The sequence below is a fragment of the Triturus cristatus genome, chromosome 6, assembly GCF_964204655.1.
Source record: "Triturus cristatus chromosome 6, aTriCri1.1, whole genome shotgun sequence".
Taxonomy (NCBI): domain Eukaryota; kingdom Metazoa; phylum Chordata; class Amphibia; order Caudata; family Salamandridae; genus Triturus; species Triturus cristatus.
The window spans coordinates 1882575048-1882586720 of record NC_140589.1 but is presented as its reverse complement, the minus strand read 5'-3'; the positions used below and the strand labels follow the sequence as shown (position 1 = coordinate 1882586720).

General features: G+C 41.8%; 1 protein-coding gene across 1 annotated transcript; it reads right to left on the bottom strand.

Moving 5' to 3' along the window:
• Window positions 1-10399: 10399 nt before the first annotated feature.
• On the bottom strand, window positions 10400-11332 carry LOC146822286 (olfactory receptor 2D3-like). Its single transcript, XM_085609451.1, has one exon. It carries the CDS (start codon window positions 11330-11332, stop codon window positions 10400-10402), a length of 933 nt encoding a protein of 310 aa, XP_085465577.1.
• Between the last annotated feature and the right edge of the window lie 341 nt (window positions 11333-11673).

Here is an 11673-nt window from a genome sequence, read left to right as displayed (position 1 = left end):
GGTAGGTGTATCGGAGGTTGAGTCACTTCATGAAGTAAGTGAGAAATATAGAGGGAGAGCCTCATTCCAAATAACAATAATATGTATTTTAACCAGGAAAACCAGAAATTGAAAAGCACGTTATTTATTTATTTATTTATTTATTTATTGTGTGACTTACAGAGTCTGATGACAGGGTCCACCCCCTCAAAGCATCACAGGTAGAGATCGACTATCAAATTATGAGGTTTTTTTTGTTTCTCCATATTGCATGCATGTGAATTCTCACATATTCATGCTCTGGTGCGGAGTACATTTGGCTGTTTATATAATCAGAGTGTGCCCACAGCAGCGAGAGGCACCGTGTACAAATGTAAGTCTTGTGTTTTATTTGTCTAATATGTACCGCCATGTACTGTGGTACAATGATGCGTTATTGCAAGGTTTATTTAGGGGTGGTGCTCTAATGGCTGCACACAGCCTCAAGAAATGACTACATACAGTACATGTTTTCTCATGATCTTTTCTTTGCAGGAGCTGTCTCAAAACATGACATTTTCTCCATGATTGAAGGCTTTTAAGTACAAACCTTTATTTGCGTGCCTTAGCGTGCATGCGTTTATTGTTTCTGGCCCTGACGAAAGTCTTTTTGACCCATAGAGGTACCAATTTAGATGGCTGCAAAATGTTAACCATATTGAGAAAATTTTAGATCAATTTAAGTTCACAAAGATTCACCACTATTTTTAAAGTTTGGGGAGCCTATTTTAAATCACATATCACTACCACACACAGTCACAATCATAAACAAAGCCAGATCCACTGTAATCAGGCATCATAGCACACCCTGGAAGCATTCTGCGACTAGGTTGGGAACCCAATGATGAAGCATGTCATCAACTAGGTTGGTGAGTGAGGGTTTTTAAAAAAAACACCCTATGGGTTTCAAAGGCACTAGGATTATGAGAACCTAATCTTCTAATCTTAAATTGAGTAGGTAGGGAACATGTTTGTTTTGCTATATATCTGCAGGAAGCAGGTCTCACAATCAGGGAAAGTAAGTGCCAGAGAGGGAAGGCTCTATATTGCACTTGGGCCACTAAGTGCCAGACAATTCTGGCTTGGGCAGATCCTAAGGCTCAGATAAAGTTGGCACATTTCTCTGTATGACTGGGTACTACAAGAGATTTGTGAAATGTAATGACACCATAGTGCCATCACTGACCGAACTTACTTCCAAGAAACAACCAGGGACAGCTCCTCCATTATAGCAAAGGAGCATCACCAAACTAGATGGCAGCAGAGCTAAACACATAAAATTATAACAAATCAATGTTATTATAATTTTATGTTTCTTCTTACATGCGGCTGGCAGTGAGCACATCATAGGGTAGGGCCATGCACTTTATGTGCAACAACAGTGGAAGGAGGGATGATGGGCACTACTAAGTGGGCTTGACAGTTTCAATGGCCGTCTTAAGCTGGCCAAACCATCATGCCCACTTAGCATTTCTCCACCCATCTGTGTTGTACAGCTGAGTGGAGAAAAGCCTCAGGCTTCCAGTGCCTGTCTGAGCGCTGAACCAGGGTGCTTAGACCAATTCAGCACGTCTCTAATGCTAGGGATAGCATTGCCAGCATATTAGAAGCATTACGAGTTGGCATCTGAGAGCCTGAGCACTGTGACTAGCCCTAGACAAGACCAGGATCAGGATCAGGAGAGGAGCAATGCAGAAACCGCAACAGCAGGCAAGTTCTCTATTTTTTAATTTTGTCTGTGCTTATAATTGTAACCTTCCCCGCTGCCCCACCACACTGGATCCCAAGCAGCCACCAATGGAAAAAAACAGAAAAATATTCAGACTGAGCAGTGACACCCTCAAGGACGTTCTGAGCTCGGAACCTGTCCTGAAGGCACCTGACAACAATAAGCAATTCATTATTGAGGCAGATTCACATGGGATGGAGCAGTGTTGCCAGAGATACATTTTTTGGGCCAGGACCAGCCAGTTGCCTTCATTAGCAGGGACCTCTTCCCCAGAAAGGAGCATTGGAGCGCTTTTGAGAGGGAGAGAGGGAGCACTTGCGCTGGTTTGGTCTCTGAAGAAGCTGTTTGAGACTCACTTCAGAGTTCAAACTCACCAAAGATCTCTTACATGGCTGATGTAAGTGAGAGTAAAAAAAAAAGCAAGTTGTTGAGGGGGTCCATTCCCTGCATTGTATGGAATTTACAGACATGGGACTGACCATGCAAATGCAGATGGCCTTTCCAGGTTCTTCCACTTAGATGATGAGAACTGCCAGGGTACATTTTCTTTGCTTATCACCTTTAATCTGAAGAGAGGGAAATGTAGGGAAAAGCTTTTTTTGTATGTTCACTCCCAGATATTTGTTCTGAAGCTTCTGGTTTTTAGACTCTCAAAGTTCACTGAGACTCACTAACCACACCTCAGTGTCAGTCCTCTCAGCTCAAACATGTATGTTGCATTGGCAATACCAAATTGACATAGGCTAACCTACATGTAAGTCCCTAGTATATGGTTACCAGGGCATGTAAATTAAATGGTTATCCAGGGATTTAAGCACTGGCTGTGACACCCCGAATGTGCCACAGGTAAAACAAGTCTCCCAGCCTGCCATTGTAGGCTGTAAGAGCAGTTTTGAATTGCTATCCTGACATTGCCAATGAAATCCATGTCAAAGTCAAATCTCCCCCTGAAATATGGGTAAGTTACCGCATGGCAGGCCTATCAAACCGTAAGACTGGTGCAGAATATTTAATGGGAAGAACATGTATTTTAATGGAAATACTTTTTACTGTGGAAAGACTTGCTCACCCTGTTGGCACGGGCAGGGTTACACACTGACCCTTCAGTTGTTCTAACTCCTGAATGATGGGACCAAAGTATTAAACAACTCCTTACATTGAGTCCAACCTGATTCAAACTGAAAATTAATGTTAAAAGTTACAGTGTGCAACTTTACTCAAGTTGCCACTTTCTTGCCTTCAATCTCCTGTGCCCTCAAAGGTTAAAAGAGGAGTTTGTGTCCAACACAGCTTTCTGCCCTCCTAGGAAGTCTTGTTAATTGCTCCCAGGATAGAGCCTGCCTAGGAGATAGATGTTACCTCGCTCCTGCAGGAAGCCACATGGGTGTTTGCCCAAAAGGCAAACTACAAAGCTGAAGTTGAATTTGAAGTACAAATCGGGGACAGTTGGAATAGGGGCAGCCCCTTTGTTTAGGCAGACTAGCCAGCACCCAAAGGAGAGGGGCAGCCTGTTATTAAACCAGTTTTTCAGAGGTGTGTAGCCCCTTTGGTAGCCATACCTTGTTTCAGGTTAAAGAGCTTTGGATGGTGAGAGAGGGGTTATGCCATGTTGGGAGTGGGTAGACTGGTATATCCAGATGCAACTCTTCGTAGTACGTAGTCATCAGGAGAGAAGGAACATTATAGCCCTTTGGCTACTGACCAAGTCTACCTTGTGGGCATCTTAAAAATGTAAATGGGCTCCCTTACACCCAGAAGTCAGATTTCAACCGAACTGGAAGAATGACCATAGATGTACTACTCTCTTGTACCCTGGAACTGACAAAATGAGGCTTCATCAGTGTGAACTGCACCTGCTAAACCTGGTGGCTGCAAAGACGAGGGATGTACCTGCTGTGTCCTGCCCATGAGAAGTAATCTCTGAAGCCCAGAAAAAGAAAAGAGACTCCAAGTGTCACTTGGCTGACCTCCTGTCCACAGCACAAGGCCACAACAGCTGAGACACCAGTGGGGGGAAGTTGGTAGCTCAGCATCTTCCGACTGCTACCAACCTCTACCGTGCAGCACCAGAGAACATGATCCAATGCATGAGGCTGTCCACAAGTTTGCTGAGCATGATAGAGTTTTCAGAGTGAAGCTTGGGCACCCAGAAGCTGAGTAATGACCAGAGAAGGATTTGGCTGTGACCACTATGTTGGCCGACTGGAAGCCCAAGGCAAGTGAACATTTACAAGCACTAAGAGGACTTTAAGGGATGTAGACCCTGTGGCCAAACCACCTCACCCCCCTTTGTGGACTAAGAAGTAGCAACAGGAAGACCCTCATCAACCATATCTCATCAATAGCATCCTTGAGTATCTTTAGCATCCTTTATACCTGCATCAGGACAACTTCTTTCAGAATTAATTGCAAAGGTATAAAGTCATAAAGGCAAAAATTGCCTGGGACTGCTTGGAGACTGCTTTACCTGCAAAGGCTAATGATTATGGGGAACCTGTTGGTGACCCTGATTGGCTCCTTACTGAAGCTGGTCACCTAACATGACTCTAAGTGACCGCAATACAACTATCCCAAAGTTATGGTTAAAAGGTTTCTAAGTGTTTAATCTGTTGAATTTTTCAGTTAAGTGCAATGCTTTTATATACTATACCTTGTACAAACTATGTTTCTTTAACCCTCTGGTAGATCTTTTTGTTGGGGTGTCTAAAAATATATAAAAATACAGTGGGGCAGATATACAAGCCCCTTGTGACACATTTACTTCTGTGATGCAGCGGCGGCGTAAACCATGCGCCATGTTGCGCCTTATTTACAACATGACGCATCTAGGGAGATGCGCCACGTTGTAAAGCCCTGCGCCACATTAAACCTGCGTCAGGTTTAATGTATGCAGGGTGGGTGTTCCATCACTTTTCTGACGCCGCTGCTTTAAAACCCTGCACCTGCTTGAAGCAGGCGTAAGGCGTGATGCAGCATGTTAGATATGGGCAGCCCCTGAGCATTGCTGGAGTTGCATCGCTCTTGCGACATGACTGACTCCAGCAATGCTTTGCCCATATGCCATCAGATACGTCCCGCATCTGTGTATCCTTGCGCCACGATGCGCCGCATTGTAAATGCGGCGCATCTGTGGTAGCGCAAGGGTAAACCTGCGTGATGCATCTTACCTGGCGCATCCCTGCTGATATGCAGGGATGCGGCAGTCCTTGTAAATCTGCCCCAGTGTATTTTCAATAATTGATGTAAGATTTCTTCTTCAATTGCTTTTGTGCTGTTTATAAACCTTTACATGTGGTTCTCTGTGTAAGCCTTGTTTATCAGAGCTACAGCTACCCAGGGTTAAGCTAAAGATTTGAAAAACTAAAACTACTGGTCCTAAATGGGTTGGTAAGTGTATTACAGACTGGGACCCCAAAAATACACCGTGTAATACACCTCATTTTCTCTCAGAGGGACACACCTGGAAAGGTTTCCCTAACTGTAAGAAGGTAATTGGTTATCTACACCCTATGGATAAAAGGAAAACAGGCAGGTGTATCTCACTCTTCGCTATAACAAGTTAAGGTCATTTGGATTTAGAGTGGTATATACCACACAACCCTGTCAGAGTGTCAGGATGTGTCAGCAGCGCCAAAACAAGTAATGCCACTAACCTTTAGTACCACCAGCGGGGGCGACGGAGTGTAGAGAAGTCCCCCTACTTCCCTGAGCACAACCACACACAGAGTAGATATACACTGCTATGCAAGGAAGCACTCCGGGGAATAGGAAAAAAAGGGATAAAATAATAAACTCTGCTGCTGTGCTGGAGTCTTCTTACACCTTAAGTCTGGTTAATGGCATGGTATAACTTCAGAAGTCACCCCACAAACATAAGCTGCTGATGAAAGAACAGAGAGGGATATGAGAAATAACTCAGGGATTCATTTATATCACACAACAGGATGCTCCTATAGACAGATACTCACAAAATAACAAGCAGCAATACTCTTAGAGAAGGTTCTGAGACTATCCAATCCCAGTGAGACCATACACTGAGTGACGATGAACTGGAATGCCAGGGAGTTTATGAGCTCACTGAACCCAAGGATGATTTCAATCAACAAACGAAGTCACGGTAAATGGTGCCTTAAGAGGACTATGAATAGCACCATAAACAAGCATAAGAACGCTGTTAATAGCACAGCATAAGAGGGAAGGAATAAAGTTGTGCACGCAGGAGTCACAAGCTCAAGTTCAATTCCACTGAGCAATTACGCGCCAAACCACTGTTTGCAAGCACAGCGTAGATTGAAAGCACAGACTCCAAAAGAGAAGACCAGCGTGGAAATAATTACAAAATTAAACTGTTTCAAAAAGCAGAAGGAGCACTCCAGCACTTCCTTTCCGAGTGAGGTTAAATACCTTGTGTTTCCAGCGTTGGTAAAAAACAGAATCCTCTGACCTTGAAAGCAACCCTTCAAACACTTCAGAATGAAGAAATGTCACCAACAGTGATTAATGTGAACCAGCTGGAACACTCCTCAGAGAAAGCCCGGCCTCGGAAAGCAATTGCCTTGCTTGACAAAAAGAGTTTCATGTGAACCAACTGGAAGACTCCTCATAGAAAGCCTGGGCCTCGGAAAGCAATTGCCTTGCTTGTCGAAAGAGCTTCAGCAGGAAACAACAAATCCAAACCAGAAATCCAGTGGGGAATACCATCCACTTACTCAAACTCAAAAACAGGTGAGATTGTCAAGACCCGACCCCAGGAAGGGGGAGGGGCATTATAGGAGCAGAAATCCAGGTGTCTCCTTATCCATCTACCAGCATTCCGTCCCAAGGGATTCTGTGACATGTAGTCCGCTGTGCGCCATTTGCCAATAGACCTGGTAATATGCATACAAGGGAAAAGAGCCTTAACTGTAAGTGCGGGGAAACCCATCTTTCCTGATCTACGCTGAAGAATCGCGACACAGAGATACTCCTATCTGCAGGAGTTATTTATTTGCTGTTGGAGTCCTTACCGGTTCCCTGAAAATAACATACACACAACAATTGGGGTTTACAACTATTTGCATTTATTAAGTATTATTAGTACACAAACCTTGTGTATATTAATGATAAATGTTATTATCATTTCAGCAGCCATCACATACAAAATAAATATTCAAATCTCCCACAGCATTTGTATATAATATTTTGTTTTGTAGATGTTAGTCTGAAACCTACAAATCTTTATATCAATTGGTAGCATCCTCTATTTCTATATTATGCCAAGGCTTGTATAATCCCTGCATACCTCAGATCAGTTTTGCAGTCAGATGTCAGACTACCAGCATTCACAGGCAACGGTGCAATGTGGATTACTGCATGTAGTTTCTTAGATCTGTTTGTGGCCATTGTTGTTCCCTACTTCTTTCCCTGTCATTGTGTGGCAGCTAGAGCTTGCTGGGACTTCCATCTCCAACGATTTCATATTACCAGATGGATCCTGATGATTATGGTACTGGACAAGAGGGGCACTGAGGTATGAGATGTTGGAAAAGTGCTGGCTCATATATTATTTTTGGTACTTTTGTTGAGAGTTTAAAGTATACCTTAACATCTCTCTACTGCCCATGGTTTCACTTTGAGGGAGTTGAACTTGAAGGGTGCCCCTCTGTAATATCAACTGTAGGCTGCTCATGCTCCCAGTGGAAGTGCCTGGTGTAACTCTTATGACAGATCATTACACTTTGCTTAAGGAGGGCCTACAATTATTCACTGTTCTTTACTGCTTTGCTGATAATGGGATCCTGAAGCCATTGTTTCAACTCACTCTAGTAAACATTTCCTGGATAACTTGCTTAGTAGTTTTGAATGGGCAAATCAAAGCACACTTGTATATTAGCTTTGTCTAAAGACTGGCTATTCATGCGGACTACCATGGAAATGTCACCGGTGACAAAGGATGTCATGCTGACCTGGGCAGTAGAACTAATCAACTAGATATTATTTTAGTGGCCATAGCGGAATTTCATTAGGCCCCGGAGGCCTAGGTGAATGTTTTAGCCATTGATTTTGCCCTATTACTGGAGAACCAGTGAAAGCTATCTGAGAAAGTCAACACCAATGTTCTTGATATCAAAGAATTGACCACCTGTACAACAGATTTATCACAATGCTCCCATCACACAACAGTGCATCTGCAAAGTATGGAAGACAGACTCGAAATGCGAAAGTGTGCTCCAACAGCGGTAACATTTACTTTATTTAATTGCCAGTGGGTGTGGAAGGTAACAATACTTCTAGTTTCCTTGAAAATTGACAGACAGAATGATATAGCCCCGGATTCCTTGTCTTCATCGTTTATCAAAGAGCGTGCACTCAGAGTCTTGGCCTCCCGTACTTTGAACAATATTACTTAGCTGCACAGTTGTATTAGTTGGCTGAAAGGCTAGTGGATCTTTTTATGTCTGAATCAAGTTTTAGTCCCTTCAAAATACAAAAGTGGATCCGTACGTTCACCACTACTTCCCACAAGGCAACTGCACCCCTGTTATTAGGAACACCTTAATCATATCTCTAGTGATCGCCGCACTTACAATAAACACATGTGGTTCCTTATGCACCCTCAATTCTCCTTCTTGGGTTACCCACACAGATTTCTTCTTTGAGTGAAAACGTATATTCACATTAACTGATATGTTTGCTAATTCACAATACTCATGGCTGATTAATAGACCTCCTGGACACTTTCTTACTTCTGTACAGATTATACAAGCTCTTAGCAATTAATTCCAAATCCAACTTTTGGAGCCCATGAAACCTGAAGTATTTAAGCTGCTCTTTATTATAGGAGATGGAGACAATCTAATCAACTAGGTTTCTTGAGTGTATCTCCACCACTGGCATCAATACGAGGTTTCCCTTTGGGCAAAATCACAATTGGACATGTCATGAAGCAGACATGATATGTTCAATAAATATTGATATACCCACACAGAATCCCATGTTAAACTCACCATAAATAAATTCAAGTTAGCATCTCAAATGGGGCATATCTAACTTTTGAAACTCTTTGACAGAATGTATCCCACTAGTTCCTCAGGCTGTCCCTGATACAATAAATAAGATACTGATCTACCACATGTGGTCTCGTCTTTTGGCTCTCTATCTCTTTACTGGGCTAAAGATATGGAGATCATGTACATGGTGCTAAGTTTATTTCACTCACCTGAGGCACATAGAACCTCAACTAAGTTTATTGAACTAGGACTGTCTTGGCTACAAAAACACCACAATAAACTGAGGCAAGTTATTCTCGCTCACGATGAAGACATGGAGTAGAGTTCCAAGCATACAACCTCTACACAGGAGAGAGAAGGCCTGAGGCAACGCTTTATAGCTCAAGCATAGGATTGCTTATAGAGGAGCTTTAGACATTTGTCAATAATGATCCACAGATAACCCTCAGAATAGCATACTTGTATATTTTACATAAATCCATTATTATCTACTCTTAACAATGGGTGTAATTTTTTTGATGGACTCTTCTTATTTTATGATTCTTAAATTATATCATGAGTTCTAGTTGGGCTTCAGTCATATGATACTGCCTATCTGGAATGGTAAGGGGTGGGGAAGTGGTAGGGCTAGTGGGTTTTTGAGTTGTTATATTTTTTAAATAGGAAAAACAGCATACATTGTCGACTCATAAAAAGTCAACATTTTCTGTACTGACAACTTGTCTCTATCTGTGCAGCTGTTACTGTGAATGCAAATGTGTAATCAAGAAGTGTCACTAAAACAATAAAAACGTCAATGATAAGAGAGAATTGATAACCAATCATCTTATTTTTCTGTAATCATAAAATAATTTGGCAAAATGACAAAAAGCACTTTCAGATAAATGAAAAGGAAAAATATGGGAAATAACTTCTTAGTATTTATTTCTCTTGTTCAGAAAATGTATTATATGGATTGAATGTGACCCAAGATCCCAATGGAGAATACTGTTCTAATCTAGTTTTAGTTGGTTATATGGAAATTTCAATCATTTTTAATTAAATAATTCAGAGGAGCATTTTCGTATTGTCTTCAAAAGAGTCAAAAAAAGGTGTTTTCTGAATCTAAGTTAGACCTGACGCCTACAACACATCTGTTAATTCCTTAACCATCTAGATAGATATCTGCTTAAGCCAAGCAGGACCAACAAACATTCCACAATCCCCACAACCAAGGAGTGCTGTAATCTGATGACCATAGCAAAACATGCCATGTCTAACATGATCTAAAAAATAATACCAATACCATACTGGTCATGCTTTCAATCAGTAGCTGGATGTTGCATGCATGTTTGATGTTGGCATTATGTTTTGACTGCCCATTGAGGCCCTGCTTCAGAATGCATCTGCCTTGACAAATGCAAAATGATTATTTGGAATATACATAAGTTATTTACTCATGAATCTCAAGCAAAAGGTGGTTTTAATGTGCTTGTGGCTGGTAAGGACATGTATCAATGCTCCACAACTGCGACTGTGCTTGCAATGAACACATAGATCATCACAAACCTCAGAGGACCATGTCATATTGATTATACTACCTTTCCACTTCCAATGGCCATGTATTACTCTCTACCAAGGTTACCTAGAAAAGTAAAGCGGAGAATGTTTGCCCTTCATTTATTTAATCAAAAATATTTCTCTGTATAATTTTCTGCAGAGCCATCTTCACGTCTTTGTTTCTCAAGCTGTAGATCATTGGGTTCAGCATTGGGGGGGTGACAGTATAAAACACAGAGACCATTTTGTCTTGATTAGCAGAATTTTTAGAAGTTGGTTTCATGTACATGGAGAGGGCAGTGCTGTAGAATATGGTGACAACAATCAGATGAGAGGTGCATGTGGAGAAGGCTTTGTACCTGCCTTCCGCAGAATGGATTCTCACAATGGTGATGATGATACGAGTGTAGGAGAGGAGGGTAAAAATGCTCGGAAACACAAGCACATAGGTTGCAGCAGAGAAAATCACCATCTCTATGAAAGAGGTGTCCGTGCATGATATTTTTAGAAAAGCTGTGGCTTCACAAAAGAAATGGTCAATAACATTGTGACCACATAGAGGCAACCGCAGTACCAAAATTGTTACAAGCAGAGCAATGAGGCTGTCACTAAACCAGCAGAATACCGCCATTGAGATACAGACAGACTTACTCATAATGACGGTATAACGCAATGGAAAGGAGATTGCAACATACCGGTCATACGCCATGACTGCTAGGAGCACACATTCTGTACAACCCAGGAGAAGGTATGCGTACATTTGAGCAGCACAACCAGAGAAGCTGATGCACTTCTGACCAAGGAGTTGTCTAAGCATGTTGGGTACAGTCACTGATGAGTAGCAGATGTCTATGAAGGAGAGGTTGCCCAAGAAGAAGTACATTGGAGTATGAAGCTTATGATCACAGACACATGCTGTGAGCAGGGTAACATTTCCAAACAGAGTGAACACGTAAATAACCAAGAAAAATACAAAGAGAAAAGTCTCTATTTTGAGGTTCTCTGAAAGTCCCAGCAGTAGGAACTCGGTCACTAGGGTTCCATTCCTCTTCTCCATGTAGTTGCCCTCTTTTTGTCTGTAGAAAAATGTGTAAAAATATGTGGTGTATTAGGGTTGTAAGTGAGACCCCCAAGTGTTTGAATGAAGAATTCTCTTTAAACACCACATTACAGAGAGATTACTCTAGCAACAAAAGTCCATACAAGGCAATATTTGCAAAGTTCATGTACTTGCAAAGTTTCTCAACGTTGCAAATCTTTGCGGGGAAGACTAGCTTCTTGAGAAACAAAATTGCCTGATTTGCAAAGTTAAACTTAGAGTTAATGTTTTTTTTTGTATTTACAAACTAGAAGTTAGTAGTAGGTTTCTGACTATGGAAACTATGAGAACTCCTCAGT

What these genes read in the sequence shown, in the direction of transcription:
- LOC146822286 (XM_085609451.1), bottom strand. Translation starts at nt 11,332, where the DNA reads ATGGAGAAGAGGAATGGAACCCTAGTGACCGAGTTCCTACTGCTGGGA.